This window comes from Hemitrygon akajei, chromosome 19 (genome assembly GCF_048418815.1).
Source record: "Hemitrygon akajei chromosome 19, sHemAka1.3, whole genome shotgun sequence".
Lineage (NCBI taxonomy): Eukaryota > Metazoa > Chordata > Chondrichthyes > Myliobatiformes > Dasyatidae > Hemitrygon > Hemitrygon akajei.
This window is the reverse complement of record NC_133142.1, coordinates 4,918,390-4,945,546: the sequence shown is the minus strand read 5'-3', so window position 1 is coordinate 4,945,546 and position 27,157 is coordinate 4,918,390. Positions and strand designations below refer to the sequence as shown.

Sequence of the window (27,157 nt, the reverse complement as noted above, 5' to 3'; positions counted from 1 at the left end):
AATTCTGGCCAGTTTGGCTCTCATGCCTCCCGTGTCGCGTGTCAGTGATAATAAATCTGATTCCAATTCTAACTTTTTGACATGTCTCACCAGGATCGAAGCTGAAGCGGCCGGCGCTCGTTCGGGTCTTTCCGTCGGTTGGGTCACGTGGTCCCTACCGGGGATTCGGGGCTTTCCGCCCCATCTGATCACGTGTGGCGCGAGCGCGGGCTGTGATTGGCTCCTCGGGACCACGGACGTGTCTCGGCGCTGACGTGTCGTTCAGACCCCGTAAGGCGACTTTCTTCCTGAGCGAAGCGGCCGGCGGCGAAGCTCTGGACCGAGACTGAGATATTTCTTCTTTCCCTTTCCCCCCCGCAACAGCACGATTCGCCACGGGAATTCCAGCCGGCACCGACAATTGAGCAGCCATGGGCAGTAAGTATCCCCGGAAGGGGAAGGGAGGAATCCATTCCACTCCGGCCAAGCCTCGGCCTCGCGTGATGTGTAGCCCGGGTCTCCTTTCATTTCCTCCCAGTGCTCTTTCCGGGGCGGGCTCGAACTACAAGGCCCAGTTCTGTGCCCTAACAGGCCCTTGGTGATGCGGACCTATTTCCGGGCTTGAAATGGGGGAAGGTGGTGGGATGCCAAGTATTTCCAGTCCCATGAATATGGATTCGGTTGTTGGAGCCGCGCCCTAGGTGTCGGAGAATGTCACCCTTCCCAGCTTGTCCTTGCTTGTCAGGTTCCCCGAGTGGTAAACGTTGAGGGGTGAAGGGGAGGTGTGGGGTTTAAACGCCACGTAGGCCAGTTCTTTTAGTGCTGACGGGCCCTTAAGGAGCAGCAAAAGCTGTCTGGACCCATCCCCTGAATTCCCACATTTCTCCTGGGCTGGCTCTTCAAATCCCTTTACTCTGGAACTCCGCCGGACATCTCACTGGAAGATGTCACCGTGGAGCCGATGGTTTTGATTTCCTGACGACAAAAGAGACGCTGGGGAAACTCAGCCGTCAGGCAGCATCTATGGAAGGACATAGGTAAATTGCATTTGTTTGTGACCTGAAAATACAGTCTTAAAATTCAAATAATTACTGTTTGTGATATCTAAAACGACTTTTCCACATTTTGTATTTAATTGAGTAATTTAAGCTGGATAACGATACCCGATTGATTACAAATTCCAGATGAGGTGTTCAGCTGCGATGAGACCCGATAGGTCTTGTTTATATAACATCTTTGTTTAATTATGGTGCCGCTCATGCCTGGTGGCTTTAACTGCATTAAAAAGTAAAGATTGCATTTTTATAATGTACTTGTTGCTTCAGGATATTGAAAAAATAGCTGGCAGTGAACCTTTAAGCTGTAGTCATTGGAAACTGCATCAATAAATTTCCCTTGAATACTGAAATAATGCCCAAATTGTTATGGATACATTTTGGCCAGAGTACAAATAAATATTTCTGCTTTTTAAAAATTGTACCATGAGATTGGGGCATTTTTTTGTGGTTTCTCATAAGGAGACAAATCTCAAGATTGTATATAACATCTGGGATTGAAAATCTTGTCATATGGAGCTCTTGTTTGATGGCTCTGGGCCTGTGTTCATTGGAATTCAGAAGAATGAGGGGTGACCTCATTGAAACCTATCGAATGGTGAAAGGCCTCGATTGAGTGGATGTAGAGAGGATGTTTCCTATGGTGGGGGAGTCTAAGACCAGAGGACAGAATAGAGGAGTGTCCTTTTAGAAAGGAGATGAGGAATTTCTTTAGCCAGAGAGTGGTGAATCTGTGCAATTCATTGCCACTGTTGGCTGTGTATGCCAAGTCACTAGGTATATTTAAGGCAGAGTGTGATAGATTCTTGATTAGTCAGGCTATGAAGAGATGTGGGGAGAAGGCAGGAGATTGGGACTGAGAGAGAAATGGATTGGCTACGATGAAATGGCAGAGTAGATTGATGGGCCTTATGATCTTTTTCTGTCTTATGATCTATGCACATACTTTGATAATAAATGTACTTTGTGCATGGGAGATGTCTTACAAACTTGATGAGTTTGATAAGGTCAAGAAAGTTGATGACAGCAAGGCAGTAGATGTGGTTTATATGGATTTCAGTCCAACCATTAATGAGGTTCCACGTGGTAGGCTTACCTGGAGGGTTAGACAGTTGGTCAGGGTACATGGGTTGCAAAGTTTTAGATTGGTTATGGGCCAAACAACTGCCAAATGGGATGAGCTTTGTAGCATTCTGGTCAGCATGGACCAGATGGGCCAAAGTGCTTGTTTCTGAGCTGTATGACTGACTAAGATACTTAATCCTGAGAGCTATACAGTACCTCCCATTCAAACGTCTGCACCACTGAAAGTGTTACATTAAATTTTAGGCTGAAACTGGATCATATAATTTTTAAACTGTCAAGCTTTTTGGGACGGCACAGTAGCGTAGTGGTTGGCAACACAGTACAGAAGATTAGAGGAGTTGTGGATGGAGCTGTAGGTTGTTGAAGGTTACAAGAGAATGTAGACAGGATGCAGAGTTGGGCAGAAAAGTGGCAGATGGAGTTCAACCTGGGTAAGTGTGAGGTGATGCATTTTGGAAGGACAAACCAGAAGACTGAGTCTAGGGTTAATGGTTACTTAAGAGTGTGGATGAACAGAAGGACCTTGGGGTTCAAATGCATACATCCCTCAAGGTCACTGCACAGGTTGATAGGATAGTTAAGAAGACCTGTGGGATGCTAGGCTTCATTAATAGGGGGATTGAGTTCAAGAGTAGAGAGGTCATGTTGCAACTCTACAAATCTCTAGTGAGACCACACTTAAGAGTATTGTGTTCAGTTCTGGTCACCTCATTATAGGAAGGAAATGGAAGCTATGGAGAGGATGCAGAGGAGATTTACCAGGATGTTGCCTGGTTTGGAAAACAAGTCGTATGAGGCAAGGTTAGCAGAGCTGGGACTTTTCTCTTTGGAACATAGAAGGATAAGAGGGGACTTGATAGAGGTCTACAAGATTATGAGAGGCATAGATAGGGTGGATAGCCAGTACCTGTTTCCCAGGGCACGAATAGCAATAGCAAACACCAGAGGGCATATGTACAAAGTTAAGGGAAGGAAGTTTAGGGGAGACATCAGGGTTAAGTTTTTTACGCAGAGGGTTGTGGGTGCCTGGAGTGACTTGTCAGGGATGGTGGTGGAGGCTAAAACATTAGGGATATTTAAGAGCGTGTTGGACAGGCACATGGATGAAAGAAAGATGGAGGGTTACGGGATAGTGTGGGTTTAGTACTTTTTAAAAGGAATATGTGGGTTGGCACAACATCGAGAGCTGAAGGGCCTGTACTGCGCTGTCGTATTCTAGTGTTCTAGTACTAGTGACCTGGGTTCAATTCCTACTGTTGCCTGTAAGGAGTTTTTACGTTCTCCCTGTGACCGCATGGGTTTCCTCCTACGGTCCAGGGACGTACCGGTTGGCAGGTTAATTGGTCATTGCAAATTGTCCCGTGATTAGGCCAGGATTAAATCAGATTGCTGAGTCCTGATGAAGGGTCTCGGCCTAAAACGTCGACAGTACTTCTCCCTATAGATGCTGCCTGGCCTGCTGTGTTCCACCAGCATTTTGTGTGTGTTGCTGAGTGGCATGGCTTGAAGGGCCAGGAGAGCCTAATCCACACACACTCAATAAACAAAATGATTGACATTGACCAGAGGTAGTTCTAATACTACAAATATGTTTAATAATTTATCATATATATGAATGTTGAATTTCAGTACAGAGGCATGAGCGATTACACAAGAAAGAGGGAATAATTGCTTCAATTACATGGTGAGAGCTAAATGAGTAATTAAAACAAAGTGCACATCAATCAGCATGTGTAGACAGGGAAAATGAACGGATCAGCTGAGCTAATGGAACTGCTGGTGCTTGCTTCTAAATTGGAAGAAAAGTGCAATTTTTCCTTTTGCAATGTTTTTAAATCAGATGTTAGTCCAATCAGATGACTGGTATCTAGCAACTGGGATACCTTGCAGACACAAATTCAAAAGGAGAACATTTCATCCAAGTTCAGTGTTTTTATTTAGAGAAGTTATGTCATTGAAAGCCTGTACCTTATGTAACCGTACATAATTTTTTTTTGGAGAATGTAACATCAAGGGTAATTTATAAATACCAAACAAATTCAATGACTTTCCTTTGGTGTTTGTATTTCACAGAAATCTTCCTTCCTGCAGAGAAGTGCTAAAAAGTTGGCAGCAGCTGAGATTTGTGTTAAACTGCACGTGTGAAAATTCTAAAGTAGTTACATTTTCAATGTAATGATGAAGGCTGCCATTTCAACTATAAAATCAACCTGTTTTTTTCTCTGCATACCTGTAGTAGTGTATTAGAAAAACATTTGTACATATGAAGCACAGTGATGCTCGCCAGGCAAGTTTAAATAATTTGGATTAGTAATTTTAAAAACAGATTGGCTGCAATCACGATACATTGGTAGTCTAGATTCCAACAGTACTGGTGTGCACACAGTTACGTTTTTGTGCCCTTGGTAACAATATCTGTGTTTATGGGACCTGTGTTTAAAAACATGGGTTATGACCTTTAATTTTACCAAAGTAAAAATGACTGGAGTTGCTTAGCACTTTATTATAAGGTTATTTATTAGGTGAATCAAAATCTAACTTACAGAAACTAGTGGGGGAGAAAATTGCCAATATTTCAAAAAGATGTCTATAAGAAAACGCAATTATAGCTCTTGTCTAGTGTGAACTCCTGGCAGCCCCTATCTCTTTCCCAAACTGAGGGCGATGAGCTCTTTTTATATGCACTAGGACATATGATCTTTAATTACCAACAAAGTTAACTTCAGAACCAGGTTTATTATCACTGGCATGTGTCGTGAAATTTGTTAACTTAGCAGCCAATTCAATGTAATACGCAATATAGAAGAAACAAAATAAAAATAAATAAGTAAATCAATTATAGTACTTAAGACTACACATTAAATTAGAATATGCACCCCACAATATGATTACTGTCATATGCAACTGTTGTTTCATGACGTGCATTGCCATTTAATGTAAAACTCTGATGTTTTGTAATGTGAAATCTCCTGTTCTATTCCTGAATCTAACCTGTGACATGAAGTCCTGAGGCATACGTAGCTGAACACTATTAAAAGTTGTATCAATAATATTTAATGCACATCTCCTGCCAAGTAAAATTTCAATCACAAAAGATTCTGTAGATGCAGGAGTATAAAAATCCAAATGTCTTGGTATAGCAGCAATTTTGAAAGGATTTGCTACTGGACACAAAGTAATAATTGATACCTAATGTTTTACCTGCATGCTTTAATCCACACTTCAGTGGTGTACTTGCCCCAACCTGAAGAGGAAGTGTTTTGATCTCTTGTTCTGTTGTCTAGATTCTTATGAGGACAACTTGAGTGTTTGTAGCTAGGTCTTGTAGAGAAATGTTTTATGACAGATAGATACTTTATTCATCCCCATGGGGAAATTCAACATTTTTTCCAATGCCCCATACACTTATTGTAGCAAAACTAATTACATACAATACTTAACTCAGTATAAATATAATATGCATCTAAAATCACCCTCTCAAAAAGCATTAATAAATAGCTTTTAAAAAGTTCTTAAATAGTTTACTAAAATACATTGAATGGTAACTTAAGCTCAGTCCTAACCCCGGCACTTTAACATATCTTACCCCTGACGGTTGAATTGTAAAGCCGAATGGCATTGGGGAGTAATGATCTCTTCATCCTGTCTGAGGAGCATTGCATCGATAGCAACCTGCCACTGAAGCTGCTTCTCTGTCTCTGGATGGTGCTATGCAGAGGATGTTCAGGGTTTTCCATGATTGACCGGATGTTGAAGTATTACCGGATTTCCGATTGAATCTATCTGAATTCAAGCTCACCTGCAAAGCCCAGAGGCAGTCTTTGATGCCTTATGCAGTACTGCTTGTCCACGCGACAAACAAATCCTTTCCAAAATCCTTTGGTCTTTGGTGTCTGGAAAATCACAGTGGCACTGATTTCCATAATGGGCACCTCTCTTAGGACGTAGACTCCATTGGCTCACTTTTTATTTCATAGCAAATTCTGGTTTTAAAGAACCAATATCCTATAGTTCTCTATTAAAATTGTATAAGCATGTCTTCATACAGTCTGCAAGGCATTTAATTGAATTAATTGGTCTACTGAAATACAAACTTTAATCCCAAAAATTAAATCGTACCCAAGTCTCTGCTTTTCTGAAGTGCGCAGGTTTGTTTACTGACACTGATTAGGTGACTCATTTGATACTTTTTTTACACCAGGCAAATGGTTGATTTCTGTGCTGTAAATACTTTAACAGTTTTGAGGCTCCTAGATATTGCTAAACTTTAAATATTAATCACTACATGGAAAAGTAAAAATAACTCAGACTCAGTAAAAAATCTGAAGCTTCTTCCTTTCATATTAATGAAGTAACTGTTTTGTGACATGGATGCAGGACTGAAAACTTTTAGTATCAAAATCAGGTTTCATATCACTGGCAAATGTGAAATTTGTTGTTATGTAGCAGCAGTACATTGCAATGCATAATAAAAACTAAATTACAGTAAGTATATTTTGTTTAACTTTTTAAATAAAACAGAAAGAAAAATAAGCTCAATGTCCATTTAGAAATCTGATGCTGGAGGGGAAGAAGCTGTTCCTGAATGGCTAAGTGTGTCTCTTCAGGCTCCTGTACCTCCCTGATGGTAGCAATGAGAAGTGGGCATGTCCAGGGTGATGGGGGCTTTGAGGCTTCTCTCCTTGAAGTTTTCCTGAATGCTGGGGAGTCTAGTACCCGTGATGGAACTGGCTGAGCTCACAGCTTTCTACAGCTTATCTTGATCCTGTGCAGTGGCCCCTCTAGACCAGATGTCGATAACCTAAGAGTGTGTTACAAAGCAGAGAGGGGTCCAGTGTAAATGTTTAACATTGAACCAGGAACGGTTATTACCCTACAAACATCAGGCTTCTGGACCGATATGGATATCTTCATTCACCATTACTCTAAACCAGGGGTGTCAAACTCATTTTAGGTCACGGGCCGGATTGAGCAAAATGCAGCTTCATGTGGGCCAGATCAGTCGGACGCGTGCGAACGCAGCTTTCGTTGCCTCCGTTTTTTCAGCCTGCTCTCATGTGTCTCAGTCTCTGCTATAACCGCAAAGTGTTTCACTTTACAAATTCCGTTTCTTATGAAGAAGACTGCAGAATAAACACTAAAAACCCTGAAAACCTGGTACCTGAATAAACTCAGCATTAGCCATATCATACGCCATAGGCGCTTCGATTACTGGGGCCAGCTTTAATAGTAATTAGATATTACCTCGTGGGCCAAAGATAATTCCACCGTGGGCCGGATTTGGCCCGCGGGCCTTGAGTTTGACATATATGCTCTAAACTGATCTATGATCTACAGACTCACTTTCAAGGGCTCTTTATGACTTCTGTTCTCAGTATTATTTTTATTTTCAGTTTGTTATAACTAAGTTAACAAAATTCACACACGTGCCGGTGATAATAAACCTGATTCTGGTCTTCTCCATATATACATGTTTGTCAGTCTTCATCTGTTTATTAGAAATTTAGTTTTGGGCTATTTATGCAACACACAAAATGCTGGTGGAATGCAGCAGGCCAGGCAGCATCTATAGGAAGAAGTACAGTCGACGTTTCGGGCCGAGACCCTTCGTCAGGACTCAGTAGCCCAGCTGCTTCGTCTGGGCTATTTATGTTGGATCTCCTGAGTGGATAAAGTTATTAGAGCCCTCAAGTTACTCATTGTTCAGTTCTCTCTATTTGCTCCTGGCTATATTTGGCTTCAGCTTTGGCCATTAGAAACATAGAAAATAGGTGCAGGAGTAGCAGAACCCTGTACCTGCTTTCTCTCCATACCCCCGATCCCTTTAGCCACAAGGGCCATATCTAACTTCCTCTTAAATATAGCCAATGAACCGGCCTCAACTGTTTTCTGTGGCAGAGAATTCCACAGATTCACCACTCTGTGTGAAGAAGTTTTTCCTCATCTCGGTCCTAAAGGGCTTCCCCTTTATCCTTAAACTGTGACCCCTCGTTTTGGACTTCCCCAACATCGGAAACAATCTTCCTGCATCTAGCCTGTCCAATCCCTTTAGAATTTTATACGTTTCAATAAGATCCCCCCTCAATCTTCTAAATTTTGAAGATTTAGAAGCCTTCAAAATTAAGCCTAGTCAATCCAGTCTTTCTTCATATGAAAGTCCTGCCATCCCAGGAATCAATCTGGTGAACCTTCTCTGTACTCCCTTTATGGCAAGAATGTCTTTCCTCAGATTAGAGAACCAAAACTGCCCACAATATTCTAGGTTTGGTCTCACCAAGGCCTTGTACAACTGCAGTAGAACCTCCCTGCTCCTGTACTCAAATCCTTTTGCTATGAATGCCAACATACCATTTGCCTTTTTCACCGCCTGCTGTACCTGCATGCCCACCTTCAATGACTGGTGTACAATGACACCCAGGTCTTGTTGCATCTTCCCTTTTCCTAATCGGCCACCGTTCAGATAATAATCTGTTTTCCTGTTCTTGCAACCAAAGTGGATAACCTCACATTTATCCACATTAAATTGCATCTGCCATGAATTTGCCCACTCACCTAACCTATCCAAGTCACCCTGCATCCTCTTAGCATCCTCCTCACAGCTAACACCACCGCCCAGCTTCATGTCATCCGCAAACTTGGAGATGCTGCATTTAATTCCCTCATCTAAATCATTAATATATATGGTAAACAACTGGGGTCCCAGCACTGAGCCTTGCAGTACCCCACTAGTCACAACTGCCATTCTGAAAAGGTCCCGTTTACTCCCACTCTTTGCTTCCTGTCTGCCAACCAATTCTCTATCCACATCAATAACATACCCCCAATACCGTGTGCTTTAAGTTTGCACACTAATCTCCTGTGTGGGACCTTGTCAAAAGCCTTTTGAAAATCTAAATATACCACATCCACTGGCTCTCCCCATCCACTCTACTAGTTACATCTTCAAAAAATTTTATAAGATTCGTCAGACATGATTTTCCTTTCACGAATCCATGCTGACTTTGTCCGATGATTTCACCTCTTTCCAAACGTGCTGTTATCACATCTTTGATAACCAACTCTAGCATTTTCCCCACCACCGATGTCAGACTAACCTGTCTATAATTCCCCGGTTTCTCTCTCCCTCCTTTTTTAAAAAGTGGGATTACATTAGCCACCCTCCAATTCTCAGGAACTAATCCAGAATCTAAGGAGTTTTGAAAAATTATCACTAATGCATCCTCTATTTCTTGGGCTACTTCCTTAAGCACTCTGGGATGCAGACCATCTGGCCCTGGGGATTTATCTGCCTTTAATCCCTTGAATTTACCTAACACCACTTCCCTACTAACATGTATTTCCTTCAGTTCCTCCATCTCACTAGACCCTCGGTCCCTTACTATTTCCGGAAGATTATGTCCTCTTTAGTGAAGACAGAACCAAAGTAGTTATTCAATTGGTCAGCCATGTCTTTGTTCCCTATGATCAGTTCACCTGTTTCTGACTGTAAAGGACCTACATTTGTCTTGACCAATCTTTTTCTTTTCACGTATCTATAAAAGCTTTTATATAAAAGGCCAGGGTTCCCAGCCTTTTCTCACAGCTGAATGGTATTACTTATTTGGCTTAAAATGCATTCAAATATCAGGAATTTCTCGGAAATTAATATTTGTGTACTCAATTTGAATAAGAAAACAATTTTGTTATCACTGATAGGTGTTGTGAAATTTGTTACTTTGTAGCAGCTGTACAGTGGAATACATGAGTATTGTAAATTATAAAGATCATATATTAAAGATTAATATTTAGTGGGTACGTTGAGTGTCTCTCTTCAGGCTCCTGTAGCTCCTCTCTGTTAGTAATAAGAAGAGCACATGTCCTGGTTGGTGGGGTCCTTAAAGAGGGATGCTGCCCTTTTGAGGTATCACCTTTTGAAGGTGTCCTCAGTGGTGGAGAGGCTATTGCCCATTGTGGAGCTGGCTGGGTTTATTTGAATGTTCTGTGTGCTTTATCTGGTTTTATCAAGGTCAAGTAATAACAGTAGACAAATGCGAAGGGTGTCCTATTACATGCTAAATTGGAATGGTCAGTTTTACTTCTATGAAAGTCTGTAAATAGAAAATTAATATTGTATGGTGTAAATATGCCTTTGTTGTAGAATGGCCTTTAATGGTGTGGGGGGGGGGGGAACTTAGTATAGGAAGGAAAAACAGTTAACATTTTGAGTCAAAGGCCTTCAGGATGGAGCATTTGCTGATTTAAATATCCTGCATCTGTCTTTTGATTTTTTTATGTCATTGTGGTCTCCAACTCCATAGGCAATCAATAGCATTTCTAAAACTGGATATATTAATGAGTTCCCATGAAGATCAGGTCCTTGTTCCAGTTGACCTTTGCAAAATCAGCACTCAGGCTTCATTTTGGAAGCATTAATCCATTAAACATAGATGAAGCATAGGTTTTGTGAAATGAAGTGGGGTTATCTGTTGATCACTGGTAAAGTTCTCTATCCTGTCCAGCCCTTTGGGACAGGGGTAGGGTTATTGAGTGCTGTATTGCGTTTTTCAACATTTGAGATGCTAACGTTGTTGTCTTTTTCCCCCAGTAAAATTCCTTGAAGTTATCAAGCCGTTCTGTGCTGTGTTACCAGAAATCCAAAAACCAGAAAGAAAGGTAACCATTGCTTCCATCTGCTGATTTATTTTTCATTTACTGTGTAGTGGTAACACTATGTGTATTTATATACTGCCTTGAGATCCCAAGTTCATATTCCAGTGAAATGCCACCATAAATCTAGCATCAATTAATGTCCTAAAAAGAAAAGTAGAGCAGGTCATTTGACTGATTAAAATTTACAAGATCTAATTAAATAATGCAACACATGAGATTGACTGAAGAATTAAACGGAGGTAACAGTATTACTGAGACTGTATAACTTCAATGTCCTGAACTGTTGACTCCCTTCTTTGAAGGCTTTCTAAAAGATGCTTGCAGTCTCATTCTTAAAACATTAGTCTCTTAAACCCATTGAGTGGTAGAGTGTAACTCATCATAATTAATGGTTTAAAAGTCTATTAATTCTCTTGTACAAAATGCTTCTGAGGATGATGCTGGAAAGCCTGCTCTTTGATAACTTTTTGTTGCTGGGACTTGAAGGCCTGCGTAATAGGGAAAGGTTGAATAAATTAGCAGTGTACATTAAACTTTTCCTGTGCAAATGTCAATGTTATCATTATACCCACCTCCACCATGTCCCTGGTAGCTTGATCCATGTGTCCACTGCTCTGTGGAAAATCTTGTTTAGATTCCCCCTTAAATCCCTCCCCTCCCATGTTAAGTGTGCGCCCTTTTGTTGAATCTTGGGCAATCTTCACTGTTCACTATTTTTGGTATAATCTGCAAACCTGCTAATTGTACCACCTACGTTAGTCATCTAAACTGTCAGTCTATATGACAAACTGGTCACAACCTCCAGATTCAGATTAATTAATCACATGTACATGGCTGCATACAAAGAAATGCATTGTTTGCATTAAAAAAGACTGAAAACTCCCCACCCCCAAACCCATCTCCTTCCAACAAGCTGGTTCTGTATCCAGTTGGCTGAATTGCCCTGGATTCCATGTGAACTGTCCCCCACAGACCAGTCTACAATGCTCGACCTTGTTGAAAGCCTTGCTAAAGTCTGTGACAACATCTACTGCCTTGTCCTCATTGATCCTCTTGGTGGTTCTACAAAATATTATAATGAGATTTCTCAGGTGCCAGGCAATGCTAGCTATTCTCCATTAGTTCTTGCCTTTTTTAAATGCAAGTAGATCCTTTCTGTCAGAATCTTCTCCCGTAACTTTCCCACCACTGATTTTGGGCTTGGTGGTCTGTCATGTCCGGCTTCCTGTTGCAGCCCTTGAATAAAGGCACAACATCTTTGTCTTCCAGAATGTCACTGTGCCTAATATAGCTACATGAATCGCTACTGGCAGCAGCAATTTCTTCCCTTGCTTCCCACAGCACCCTCGGATACACTTGGTCAGACCCTGGAGATTTAACAGAGTTAAATTTGTGTCCACAACCAACACTGAGGATTGCTGGGAGCGGCCTGCCAGAGTCGTCACGCCTCCACTGCCAACATAGCATGCTTACTAACCCTAAACCGTACATCTTTGGAATATGGAAGGAAATCACAGCATCCAGAGGAAGCCCACACAATCACTGAGAGAATGTAGAGACTCTTCTCAATGTACAAACAGTGGTAATTGAACCCTGATCTACTGATCACTGGTACTGTAAGGCATCACTGCGTTACCGTGCCGCCTGTACCTTTATGCACCTCAGGACTGCTAACACTTTTTCATAATATTGAATAATAATAGTAATACTGGACGCTTTTGTTAAATCAAACCAGCCCTTCCATTGGCAAAATCTCAGCATCTGCCTGTTCAGTGTATTTATTTAGAGATACTGTGCCCTTAGAGCCATGCTGCTAGGCAACTCCCCCCCCTCCCCCCCCCCCCCCCCCACACCATGACCCCAATTTAACCCTAACCTCTTTACAGGACAAATAACCTATCCAGTACATCTTTGGACTATGGGAGGAAACCAGAGCACCCAGAGAAAATACACGCAGGGGAGGACGTACAGAATTCCATATAATGTACATGTTCATTATGTAATGTATCTGGTTTACAAATGCATATCTACTCTGTTAAAATAACTCCCATTACACAATGGAAGATTCAGTCTAGCTTTTATTACTGGATATGTATTCTTTGCTCTCTGCAGAGACACACGAAGATGCAGCAGAAGTGGATTTCTCTCTCTCATGCTCGGGTGTTATTTTTAGGTGTCTTGCTATCAAGAGTGTTTTGGGGGTATGCTTAATTGCTAAATCATCACGTGGAGATTGAGGCTCAGTCATAGGTGATAAAATACTCTTAATTCTGTGGACACTTCAAAGAAATGGAAATTATATTTGTGTAGACATGGCAAAACAGCCTACAAGAGATATTCCAGATATGCTGTTGCTAGGTTGAGGAATAAGGACTACCAGCTAGATACCATATAGTCTTGCATACACTTGCTTTCGTGCTTGAACAGTTACAGCAAATCTGGGTATAAGGGCTTGGAGCTACCAGCATCCTGAGGAGGCCTGATAATTCAGATGAATGCTGTTGATTTTGACCAGGTATGCTGTTGATCCATGTTTCCAGCACTCCTTAGAAATGTGCTTTATTCAAAATGGGTGTAGCTTTGAGAAATGTCCTGACCTACTTTAAGGGGAAGTAGAATGTTGGTTTATAACAACGTAGAGTTGTGGAGTTGTGAATAAAAGTGTGATCTGTTGTATGATTTTTAAGATTAAGAACGGAAATTGACTTTGGTTTGGTGGGGGTTGGGAGTAGAGTACTTTAGTATTGTATTACAAATGATGACTTAGAACTTTTATACGTTTTACACAATGCTGGAGGAACTCAGCATGTCAGGCAGCATCTATGGAAATTTACAGATGGTTGACATTTTGGGCCGAGACTTCTTCAGGACTGAGAAGGAAGGGGAAGACGCCAGAATAAAAAAAAATTGTGAGGGGAAGGAGGATAGCTGAAAGGTGATAGTTGTGTTGCTTTGTATTTCCAGCATCTGCAGGCTATCTCGTTTACACAAGTTTTGGCACTGGATATTAGGTAGTGTGACGATGGTTCTTTACCTCTCTCTGATAACTTTCTAGATGATTCATTACATTCATCGTAAACATTTTTCCTTCCCTAATCCTGCCAGCAAAAAAATTGGCCACAATGGCATGAAATATATTCTGGATTTGACTTACCAATAACATTCAAAGTTTAATGTATCTTCGTTTAAGTTTTTGTAGCCCTCCTTCCTGTCGATATTTAACTATATGGATGCATAATTGGTATTCATATTCAAACATTTACTACATAAGGGGCGAATACACAAGATACAAAGCTCCCACAAGCTTCTCTGATGTGGAGTGAGTTCTTCCTGTTTATAATATGCTGTCATTGCAATCAGAATCGGGTTTAATATCACTGACATATGCCATGCAATTTGCCGTGCTGCTTTTATAGCAACAGTACAATACTTGCATATTAAACATATTAAATAGTTAAATAGTGCAAAAAATAGAGATTTAAAAAAGTAGTGAGGTAATGTTTATGGGTTCAATGTTCAATGAAATTGGATGGTAGAGAGGAAGAAGCTGTTACTGAATTGGAACAGACTCCTCTACCTCCTTCCTGATGGTAGCAACAAGAAGCGGGCATGACCTTGATGATGGATGCAGCATTTTTGAGGCAGTGCCCATGATGGAGCTAAGTTTACAACTCTCTGCAGCTTATTTCGATCCTGTGCAGTAACCCCATACCATAAGGTGATGCAGCCGGTTTGAATGCTCTCCATTTGGGTTTAACAAATGTTTCAATGTTCTAATTGTTTTTGTTTCAGATTCAGTTCAGAGAAAAAGTATTATGGACAGCCATTACACTCTTCATCTTCTTGGTCTGTTGCCAGGTCAGTACCTTTACAGCTGTATTTTACTTGTTTCGTGTAGTCAAGCATCTTGGCTAATAAACAAAATCAAATGTTAACATATTTGAGTTATTTGCTTCAGATGTAATTCTAGTAAAAGGGGTCCTGTGCTGGTATTGTGATTGTTTCAGGACTGACGACCATAAAATATAGGAGAGGAGTAGGCCATTCAGCCCACTGAGTGTGCTCTGCCATTCAATCATGGGCTAATCCAATTCTTCCAGTCATCCCCACTCCCCTGTCTTCACCCTACCCTTTGATGCCCTGGCTAATCAAGACCCAGAGTTTAGCCATCCAATAATGTCAAATTCCAGCATGGCAGCTGTGAATGTTAAATTGTACTCTTAGAAAAGAGATCGTGTCCTAATGATAATCAGAACACCAGATTACTGTGAAAATCTGTCTTATTAAACCCATTACCACTACATTACCAATAGAAGCTCTCCAGAGTTTCCTGTCCAGGACTGAAGGTTGATTGGCTCTGGAGCTTCTGCTTTCACCAGATGATTTCATATTTATTCTAAGCAAAGATCCTTCCCCTGCTAGTATTGAGGTCTGTAGTTCTCAGTTTTTATGTGATGTGGTTGCTGGCCCCATGCCCAAACCACCACCTTTTGCAGTCGGGGTGGGACCATCCATGGCAGAGTTGAAAATCTGTCTCTTCATTATATCTCTTTGGGGGAGGGAATCTGCCAGCATTGCCAGGTGACTCAGACCTTCAGTTAAATGCCGTTTGGAGCAGCTGTTCAATTGTGGCCAGACCGTAATGTTAAAGCAGAAAAAGAACATAAACTGAATCTGAATCAGCTTTAATATCACTGGTATGTGTCATGAAATTTGTTGTTATGCAGCAGCAGTACTTGCAATACATAATCAAAACTAAATTGTAGTATAAATATATTTAAAAAGTTAAATAAGTAGTGCACAAAGAGAAAAATTAGTGAGGTAGTGTTCGTGGGTTCAATGTCAATTCAGAAATTGGATGGCAGAGGGGAAGAAGCTATTCCTGAATCATTGAGTGGTAGCAATGAGTAAAGGGCATGTCCTGGCTGATGGGGGTCCTTAAAAGATAACAAAGGAATAACATACCTTTTGTAAATTCCTCCAGTCACCTTAAAATTATGCCACCTCGAATCAGTCATTTCTGCTTTTCAGTGTACTTGTTATCTTTAGATAATGTTTCATTAAAACTACTGTTTATAATTGTTTTTAAACCTGTAGATTCCTCTATTTGGCATCATGTCCTCAGATTCTGCAGATCCTTTCTACTGGATGAGAGTTATATTAGCTTCAAACAGAGGTAATCAAGTTTATTTCAGATAGAGTTGCACGTCCCATTTAGGAGCAATAGTTGTCAGTTTATCAAGTGGGTCTTTTCTCCCTTTCATATTGTGTTAGACCTGCCTTTGGACTGGAGCTTTACTCATTAGCCTGGTTGCTTGGAGCAAAACCATCAGCATACTGTTCCTCCCAGGCAAGAAGGTCCTGGACTTGCGAGTCAAGAATGAGCTGAGTATGCCCATGGGCTCCACTCCAATTTTTGAGGAGAAAACGACTGGCACTCTTAATATTTAACCTCTCCGGGGATTTTTTTTGTAGGTTATATAATTTATCTTAATTTCAAATTATTTAGTTTTCAAGTATGCAAGTTATTGCTGTGTTGTTATCTTGCTCTGTTGTATGTTGCTGAATAATTAGACCCTTCTAAGGTACAACCATTCTGTGTGCAGTGGGTGTTTATAGATAAAAGCCAAGTGATCTTTGTGTGCGGTGAGATTGAAAGCACTAAGAATGTTACCCACTTAACAGAAACTATTTCAAATCAGTTACTGCTAAAGCAGACAGTCGTGACCTTGATCTGATATCTTCTGTGTCATGTAGTCTTCTTGTGAAGCAAAGCTTAGGTTCATAGTTCTGTGGTTAAAAACATTAGTAAAGCAAAGGCTGTTCAGAATATAGGTTCCTTACCTATTATAACACTAGACCAAGCAACCCATCACAGACATTTGGAACTTAACAGAATAAGCTTGCTGAGGGATGGTCTTGTGCCTTGCAATTATGTGACTTTGTTTGATGCAGATAATCTTTTTATTTAATCTTTATCTCCAGTCTTTCCAGTCAGGTGTGGAAATTGTGGTGAAATAATGTTTTGTTTTGTTACTTGGCAAACTAGATAAGAATGAGGTTTCTTAATCACTGTCTTAAGACACGAAATTTGCAGTTTTCCAGCAGCAGTAAAATACAAAAACATACAAAAAATGCACTTTTGAATGAGGTAGTGTTCATGGACCATTCAGAAATCTGGTGGCAGAGGGGAAGAAGCAGTTTCTGAATTGTTGAGTGTGGATCTTCAGGCTACAGAACCTCCAGATAATGTCCTGTATGTGAGAGTCCTTAGTGATGGATGCTGCATTCTTGAGCCATTGCATCTTGGAAGATGTCATCCATGACTGGGAGGGTTGTGCCTGTGAAGGAGCTGGCCTGAGTCTGCAACCCTCTGCAGCCACTTTTGATGCTGTGCAATAGTGTCTCCATATCAGGCAGTGATGAAACAGAGTACTTACTACCATACATTTGCTAGAGTTGTAGAGCATTGTTGTATTCAGCATTGTGAACATTTGTTGGTATTTCCCATCCCGGTTTGCACAACTAGAAGTATTATCTCTTGGCTTAACTTATCTCACAGAAAGAGTCTGTTCAAACTTTAGGAATATGCTTACTAGCTAAGGAATCCCATTTTCCCTTCTCAATTCCCCGTGCCCTGTTTTCTCTCACGCATGCATGTGCACACACATAATGTACGGTAGCCAATTGGCCTGCTTCTTTGGGGGGGGAAACCTGGAATATACAGGAATAACCCATATGGCCACAGGAAGAGCAGGTATCTCTGGAGCTTGCAGAGTGTTGGAATTAAACTGAGGCTGTTAGAGCTATGAAGTAGCAGATTTGATTGGAGGATTTTTTCCATAGACACTGAAATTTTGCATCTTAACTTTAGTGTTCAAAGTAGATATTATGAAAATATGTATCCACTATCCAACCTTGAAATTCATCTTCCCCACAGGCGGTCATGAAACAAAGAACTGGAACCAACCTGTTCAAAGAAAAAGGATCAAAAATCAAACCACCCCCCTGCTCACATGCAAAAAAAATTGTGCAAATGGCAACAAAAAAAAAATTGGGGAACACAACATAAAACACAAAAGGCATATTTCAGTACAGTTTCACTCAGTGTTCGTTATTTGCAGGCTGCCCAATTCAAAATTCCTCAGTAGTAACAAAAGAATAGCGACTAGAAATAGAACATGACATAAAAAACTGAATTCGAGTCCAAATCTACAATCCACATCAATTAAACCTTGCCCCGTCTCCAGCTGCTGACATCATTGACAGTGCAGTTCCTTTTTAGATTTGATGTGGATCACTTCAGTAGTTTTGAGTAACAACACAAAATGCTGGAGGAACTCAGCAGGTCAGGCAGCATCTATGGAGGGGGATAAACAGTTGACATTCCAGACCGAGACTCTTTATCAGAACTGTTGCTTGGAGAAAGTGGGAGGAGTCAAAGGAGATGGTTGAATGTGAGGACCAGTTCTGCCAGATGGAGGAAGGTGGTGGTTGAGGGCAATGATAATGATCTATTTAGAAAGAAGCAGAGAACTTTTAAGGCCTTCCTGATGGGCCTACCCAGGCAGTTAGGTTTGTGGATCTCGGACAGGAGGTAGAAACGAGCAGAGAAGGACAAGGGAGCTCTGAGTTTGTGGAGTGCCAACATTATTGTTGGTGAAGAATTCTGGAGTGTTGATACTAAAACCATGTCTTTTGTTTTAAATCTTAGGCACATTGATGGAACTCGGTATCTCACCAATTGTTACGTCTGGTCTCATCATGCAGCTTCTGGCAGGTGCAAAGATAATTGAAGTTGGTGACACTCCCAAAGATCGAGCTCTCTTTAATGGAGCACAAAAACGTAAGTATCAGGTCGCATTTTGACACAAATTTGCCCTCAGCTCTATTGCAATTGTAGGGGGAAAAGTGGCCATTTCCCTGTGGTGTGCAACTGCATTCATGCTACATGTTCTTCCCATGTTGTCATGTTGTTCATCTAGCTGTATGAATGTATCTTCTGTTTCTTTCTGTACGTGGCTTCATCTCAAATGCATCCTGTGCAAGTCACACAACTCGGAGGTAGTGAGTTTCGCATATCTCTTCACTCCTTTAATTTAATTTTGGATTTACTGATAAATTTTATAACCACTAATTCAGGGTTTCTCAACTCGGGTTCTGTGAGAGATCGTGATTTGTTTTTTTTAATTGGTTTTTGAACTTCACGCAATTGGCGATGCTAGCTCTCACAGCGGTGGGTAGTGACCGAGCAGCCCATTAGCAATCTCATTACAGGTCTCAGCCCAGTAAGGCAGTGCGCAGTAGGACCGTATTTATTTGGTTTTTGACGTGAGATAGGGGAGGCCGTTGATAATCGGTGAGCGCAGCATTGCAGGGGGAGGAGGGGAGGACGGTGGGTTGATGAGCGTGAAGTGTGTTTTTCAACCAACTTGCCCTGTGACATCGTCCCTTCCTTCCAAATTGCCTCCCGGAATTTCCCCTTGCGTACTACCAACTGATTATGGGAGCAAAAGTTGGAGGGAAATTTTCATTCTAAAGGGATGTTTACACATGGTCACTCAGCTGCTGGCCGGTCACTTTGTTGTTGTAAACGTTGCAAAAGCTGCATTTTGTAGGTTAGAAGATGAAGAATGGCTGTAGAAACGAGCCTACTAAGACATTTTTCATAATATGAGTCTATTGGACAAGTCTCTGCAAGGCCCCAGAGAAAATGTTTTGACTGTGTTTGTGTCTCTGAGGATTGAAACAAGAAGTTGAACCAAACCTTGAGCATTTAATGGTCTAACACTATTCTCTCATGTGACATTGACATAAATGCACACTAGTATTTATGCACATTTATTCCATATCTGTACTTCTAACATTTTATATGATTCTTTATAACTTTTTTGGTTGCATGGCGCACCAACACACCCCAGCAAATTCCTAATATTTGTAAATGTATATGTGAATAAAATTGAGCTTTTATCAATCCCAGCATATTGTATTTTTGATATTTGGCAATACTGTCATCTACAAATTATTAGTCTAGTAAATTTTCTGCTTCCCTCAAGTTAGATTCCTTGCATAAGATAAGCTGGTAAATTTGTAAATTGATTTGTTGTTTTCCCATCTATTGAGCTGAGGGGGTGGGTTGTGGGGGGAAGAGAGAGAGTGACTTGTTTTACATGTGTCCATGTAGATCAATTCATTACAATGGTGCATTTGGAAAAGCAATAATAGAATGCAGAGGAAAACTTTCCGTTCAGTATAACATTGAATCTTATTTTATACTGCTTTTATAATGGTTGAGATTTTCATTAGCTAAATATATACAAATAATTCTTTCGCTGCACTTTGGTTTGTTTCTCAATCATGGCACTGTTGCCCCACAGTTTTCGGTATGATCATCACGATCGGACAAGCAATTGTATACGTCATGACTGGCATGTATGGAGATCCATCAGAAATGGGAGCTGGCATCTGTCTCTTGATCATTATTCAGGTAAGGTGTCATGGTCAGGTGTTAGATACACTCATATTTAAATATTCAGGCAAGCACTTGAATCACAGCACAAAAGGCTGCAGGTCAGGTGCTGGTTAATGCAGCAATAGTTGAGTGTGAGTGGTGATGGGCTTTTTCTATGCTATGACTTGGTATTTATCATAACTGTTAAGTAATTGGAGGGAAACTCCTTAATTTGCCCAGTTCAAGCTTAGTTTTCTGACCTTGATTTTTGAGATTCCCTTTGTATTTTGACTTTAGTCTATAGTTGGCTAAATGCAACTGGTCTTTTTTTTAAATCCCCTGTATGGGCAATGACCTGGCCATTGAGCCTTTTGTGGCATATCAATGTTCAATAAATTGTTTTGTGTATACTGAAATTATTATAACCTGGTGTAAATGATTTAGTTATTTAGCGATACAGCATGGAGTAGGCCCCTCTGGCCCTTTGAGCTATGGTGCTCCAGCAACCCCCCAACAAACCCAATTAACCCTAACCTAATCACAGGACAATTTACAATGACCATTTAACCTACCTGGTATGTCTGGACTGTGGGAGGAAACCAGAGCACCGGGGAAAAGTCACACACTCCACGGGGATTCCTTACAGATGGTGATGGGATTAAACACGAAAGTCCTGAAATCCCCAAACTGTAACAATGTAGCACTAATCATTGTGCTACTGTGGTTACTGCCCTAAATTTGGCTTTACCACCCTGATGGTGTAGAAGAGTGCCATAATATTGCATACTTTCCCAAGTGTAGTTTAGCAAAGAATTCTGCCTTAATGGCAGTGCAATGGTTAGCGTAATTCTGTGACAAATGAATTACAATCAGCGATCACAATTGGGGTTCAGTTTCCTTCACTGTCTATAATTATTTTATATGTTCTCCCCATGACCGCATGGGTCTTCTCCATGTGCTCTGGATTCCTCCCACTTTTGAAAGATTTGCAGGTTAGGATTAGTAAGTTTATGGGCATGCTATGTTGGTGCTGGGAGCATGGAAACACTTCCGTAACTCTGGAACATCCTTGACTTGTTGGTCGTTGACACTAATGGTGCATTTCACTAAGTTTTGATGTGCATGTGACAAATGAAACTGAAAACACTTTACACTGAAAATGGTAACAGCTTAAGACTAAAGTGCTGCCGCTGTATTGCTTTGTCCAAGCAGAGTTTCACTGGGATTTATGAACTCTTCTGTACAGTTGTTTGTAGCAGGTCTGATCGTCCTGCTGCTGGATGAGCTGCTGCAAAAAGGTTATGGCCTGGGCTCTGGCATTTCCCTCTTCATTGCCACCAACATCTGTGAGACCATCGTATGGAAAGCTTTCAGTCCCACTACAGTGAACACTGGTAGAGGTAGGTGGAAAGTAATTCCTTGGATGACAATGCAACAATCCATGGCTAATGTTGCCACAGTTTTGCAGAAGAGATTTTAGCTGTGATTTAATAGGTTGTGAAAGGCGATTGAAAAAGGATACATATTAGAGAAATAGAACACTACTAGCTTTTCAACCCACACTAAGATCAGTCTAACTCTTTACTCCTACATAGCCCAAACCCTTCATTTTTCTTTCATTCATGTGCCTTTGTAAGAGTCTCTTAAATGTCTCTAATGTATCTGTCTCTACCACCACCTCTGGCAGCACGTTGAAGACACTTGCCACTCTGTATTTAAATAAAACCTACCTCTGACATCTCCCCTGAACATTTCTCCACTCACCTTGAAAGGATGTCCTCCAGTTCATTATCGCACTGGGGGGGAGGGGGGGGAAGGTGTGGGCTGTCTACTCAATCTGTGCCTCTTATAATCTTATACACCTCTGTCAAGTCGCCTCTGATCCTCTCTTCAAAGAGAAAAACCGTAACTAGCTCAGCTTTTTCTCCTAAGGCATGCTCTCTAATCCAGGCAGCATTCTCTGCACCCTCTAATGTTTCCATGTCCTTACTCTGATGTGGTGGCCAGAACTGAACACAATACTCCCAGGTGTGGTCTAGCCAGGGTTTGATTTAGCCTTGTGGCTGTGGTGCAGGGATACGAGTAAGCAAAAACTTCAGAAGTGGCCTTTAGAGATGGAGAGGCTATAACTGTTGGCAAACAAATGGACAGTATTTTCCCCAGGGGGCTGACTGGTCATTGTATCCTTTGCACCGAGGCATGGGGAGGTTTTCTTACTCTGGGCTTTCTTAACACTTTGCTATCTGTCATCAGTTTCCATCACTGGATGCAGGCAAAGAGCAAAATTAGTGATGCTCTATTAAAGGAACGTAGTTAAATGCCTGATGTGTGAATATGCCGAAAATTCAGTATGGTGAATAGAGTTTGACTTCTTATAAGAATATGATGACTTAACTTTTAAGGAAATGCAACCATCTGTACAAAAGCTGTCAGTCGTATGGTTTTTCTATACATGTATAGTCATATGCAAGAGTCTCAGGCATGCGTAAAAAAAATTCTGTAAAGCAAAGATGCTTTCAAAGATGATGAAAAGCCTCTAAATATCAAAAAAATTAATAGAAAAAGACATTAAAAGTTTTAAAAAAAAAACTAAATCAGATCAATATTTGGTGTGACTACCTTTTGCCTTTAAAACTGCATCGATTCTCTTAGGTACATTATTGTGCGGTTTTATAATAAAATAGGCTGGTAAATTATTCCATGAATCTTGGAGAACTTGCTGCAGTTCTTCAGGAGACTTTGTCCGTCTTGGTTGCTTCTGTCTCTCCAGTTAATCCTAGACGGCCTCAATGTTGAGATCAGGGCTCTGTGAAGGCCATACCATCTGATGCCATTTAAATTTATCTAGGGTACCTTGGACTATGACAATACTGTAACTTGTGTAATCTTGTATCTTTAAATGGAGAACCCACGAACAGACTTTCAGAATGTTGTGATGCACTTTTATACCTGGTCCCTTCTCTCTTTCTGCCCTGAGCTTGGCTAGAATGTGGTGACTGTTGTCTGTCATGTTCCATGTTCCAATACAAATAGCGGGATAATTTTAAAATCAGATTTATTATCTTAAATGATGTAAAAATGTTTTGCAGCAGCAATACAGTGCAAAGACACAAAATCGCTATAAATTACAGAAATGGTGCAAAAAAGAATGTGGTAGTGTTTATGGATCATTTGGTAGAGGTGAAGAAGCTGTTCCCAAATTGAGTGCCGGTCATCATATTCCTGCACCTCCTCCCCGGTGGTAGTAATGAGAAGGCGGCATGTCCCAGATGCTGAGGATCCTTAATTATGGATGCCACTTCTTGAGGTCCAAGATGCTTGGGAGGGTTGTGCCCGTCATGGGTAAGAGTTCCAGTATTGTCAGTCTTTTAATGTATTGTTCGTGATCTGTTTTAATGTCAATAGGGACTGAATTTGAGGGGTCAATCATTGCCCTCTTCCATCTCCTGGCCACAAGACAGGACAAAGTCCGTGCTCTTCGTGAAGCCTTTTACCGTCAGAACCTGCCAAACCTCATGAATCTCATTGCAACCATCTTTGTCTTTGCTGTAGTGATATACTTTCAGGTGAGTTGACTGGTGCTGTCAAACATAAATTAACTAGTTGTTTGTCTTTCTGGTCTATGCCTATACTAGTTAATGTTATAAGACCATAAGATATAGGAGCTGAATTAGGTCACGGCTCATTGAATCAACTCTCATTCGATCTTAGCTGATTTGTTATCTCTCTCAACTTCATTCTCCTGTCCTCTTCCTGTAACCTTTGATACTCTTGCTAACAAAGAACCTATCAACTTCTGCTATAAATATATCCAGTTATTTGGCCTCCAAGCATCTGTGGCAATGAATTCCATTATTTGCCACCCTCTGGCTAAAGAAATTCCTCCTTTTCTCTATCTAAAGGAACGACGTTGTATTTTGTGATGTCCTAGCTGTCTACGTGATACACAAGCAGTGCACAAGTCAAGACAGTATGATACGGAGAGCAAGCTGTTCCCCATGCAGCAGACTCCCCCTCTCCATACAGCTGATGAATCTAAAGGAACAGCAGAGACCGATACAGTTTGGCCCTAGCAGCGTCGCAAGAGTCGCTGGACAGTGTTGAATTCACATAGAGCTGCCTTAGGGACTCCAGCTCTGGAGTTTTCCCTTGGGGTTTACTCCCAAAGGTTTTCTATGAATCAGTATAGCCACAAGGCCGGTGGAGGTCTGAGATCAGTTTTCCTTCTAGATGAGCTGCCAACCATAGCTGACGAACCCCACCAACCCAAAGAGACTGGTTTTAAAGTGCCAGTGACCCACCTTTGCTGCTTCTGTCAGTAGAAAATATTCCACCAGGCTTGGTATTTAAGTCACAAGTGAAGACCAGGAGCTGGATGTGGTTGTCAGAGGCTATTTGAGATGCACACCATTGGGAGCATTTAATAAGTCATGGGAGCTATCCCCACTACCTCCTCTGGCTGTGACAACCTTTAGGAACCTGTACACTCTTAAGACCATCAATGGTAGGTGATGCAATGCAATTTAATTCATTGCAGTGACATTGTTTATTTCAGTATTTTGGGTTGACAAATGGTTCATTTGAATTATATACTACAGTTTGCGATGACTCTGAATGTTCAAACATTTACTGGGACAAAGTAATTAACGTAGTTGGTTTAAAGGCTTCTGAGGACGGAGACCCCAGTCTCACAGAATTAATGTCAGAGCTGACTGAGAACACAAATGTCCAAACTATTAATCAACCATTTCTGCTGTTGATTTCTCTCTGAAGATAGGTATTGTGTGCAGGAAGGCAGTGATTGAATCAAGTTGTGCAGAGATACATAAACCCAAGTATTGCTGAATTTTGAGATTCCAGTGTCTCAGAACATTTTCTATACTTGATGTACCAGAGTACTGCTGTTCTAACCTGTTACCTGGTGTTTTCAGTCCTTTTTTTAATCATTGCTGGTCTCTGTGTCAAATGACACTGATCCCTAGTAAATTTTTAGTAATGGGGCAGTGCGGTAGTGTAATGATATAATGGTGTAATGGTATAACGTGCCAGTGACTGGAGCTCCATTCCCACCACTGTCTGTAAGGAGTTTGTACATTCTGCCCATGACTGCAAGGGTTTCCTCTGGGTTCTCTGGTTTCTTCACATATCCCAAAAAGGCATGGGGGTTAGTAGGTTAATTGGTCTCATAGGTGTAATTGGGCGATGAAGCCTCATTGGGTATGAAGGGCCTGGTGCTATGCTATATCTCTAAATTAACCCTGTATTACCTTGCAGGGCTTCAGAGTGGATCTGCCAATCAAGTCTGCCCGCTACCGTGGACAGTACAATACCTATCCCATCAAGCTTTTCTACACGTCAAACATTCCTATCATCCTTCAATCTGCCCTGGTCTCCAACCTGTACGTCATCTCCCAGATGTTGTCTACAAGATTCAGTGGCAATTTCCTGGTCAACCTGCTGGGCACCTGGTCTGTAAGTACAAGCTCTTCAGTGGGCAGCAAGTTTTAAAAGGTCATAGTAAATATGGATTCTGTGTTTGTACCTAGAGGCATTTCTACGTTTTATATTGTGTATTAGCCAGGTGCATTCTCCTTAAAGGAGAGATCTGACATTTGCTGCTTTCTTTCTTAGAAGTGGTAGAAATATATTGTACACACAGAATGAGTCAAATCAGCATTGGAGTGCTGAAGGTGCTCTTGGTATTGGATGCACTTCTTTTCAGTCCTGACCCTGAGTGCTGCCTGTGATGTGGCATTTTCTCTGGTTCCCTGGTTACGCCTCGCATCCCAAAGGTCTGCAGCTCGTGCAGGGACTGACCCTTTGGCCCACAATGTTGTGCTGAAATATTTAAGTAAATAGCACCTAATCACTTCTGGCTGTACGTATCCCTCTATTCCCTGCACATTCATTTGCCTGTGGAAGAGCCTCTTAAACACCAGTGTTGTATCTGCCTCCTCACCACCACCCCGGCAATATCCATTGCTTGTCAGTGAATCAATTTTAAAGCTTTGCCATTACTGTAGTTTAAGACAGCGCAACCAATTTGCACATAGCAGTCTCCTACAAACAAGTGATGATGATCTGGTGCCTTAAATAATTACTGTTGGGTGGTACACCGTCACCATCATTATGTGCTGTATCTGTTGACATGGGCGATCACGGTCTCTGACCATGATTGTTTTCGGCAAATTTTTCTACAGAAGTGGCTTGCCATTGCTGCCTTGTGTCTTTACAAGATGGGTGACCCCCCCCCCCCCCCCCAGCCATTATCATTACTCATCAGTGATAGATTGTCTGCCTAGTGTCGGTCACATAACCAGGACTTGTGATATGCACCAGCTGCTCCCATGACTTCACGTGACCCTAATCGGGGGCTAAGCAGGTGCTACACCTTGCCCAAGGGTGAGCTGCAGGCTAGCAGAAGGAAGGAGCGCCTTACACCTCCTTTGGTAGAGATGCCTCCCCAGGATAGCACACCTGATCGTAAATGGCCATGGTAAATTGCCCTTAGCATGTGGGCAAATGGTAGAATCTGGGAGAAGTATATATGGGAATATGAGGAGCATGTGTTTAAAATTCTAAAAATGAATACAGTATTAGTGGAAATGGGTGGTTGATTCTCGGTGGGCTGAAGGGCCACACTTGTATCTTACTGTGACTCTAAATATTCTTGAGAGTCCATGAAAAATTAACAAGATGGTGCCTGGAGCAGTGGGCTTGAGTTATCAGGAGAGACTGGATAGGCTGGGACTGATTTCCATGGAGCAAAGGAGGATAAAAGGTGACTAATGGAGATCATGAAATCATGAGGTGAATAACCATATAACCATATAACAATCACAGCACGGAAACAGGCCATTCCGGCCCTCCTAGTCTGTGCCGAACTCATTAATCTCACCTAGTCCCACCTACCCGCACTCAGCCCATAACCCTCCAC

General features: G+C 41.4%; 1 protein-coding gene across 1 annotated transcript in view; it reads left to right on the top strand.

The window, feature by feature from the left end:
• Positions 1-232: 232 nt before the first annotated feature.
• Positions 233-27,157, top strand: part of LOC140741708 (protein transport protein Sec61 subunit alpha-like 1) — a 36,314-nt gene continuing 9,389 nt past the window's right edge. The window contains exons 1-9 of the mRNA XM_073072001.1: positions 233-417; positions 10,705-10,772; positions 14,562-14,627; positions 15,867-15,945; positions 18,484-18,615; positions 20,147-20,256; positions 21,467-21,620; positions 23,626-23,786; positions 25,495-25,692. Of these exons, the coding sequence (XP_072928102.1) occupies positions 411-417; positions 10,705-10,772; positions 14,562-14,627; positions 15,867-15,945; positions 18,484-18,615; positions 20,147-20,256; positions 21,467-21,620; positions 23,626-23,786; positions 25,495-25,692 (975 nt within the window). The 5' untranslated portion in view covers positions 233-410. The remainder of the gene's footprint in view (positions 418-10,704; positions 10,773-14,561; positions 14,628-15,866; positions 15,946-18,483; positions 18,616-20,146; positions 20,257-21,466; positions 21,621-23,625; positions 23,787-25,494; positions 25,693-27,157) is intronic.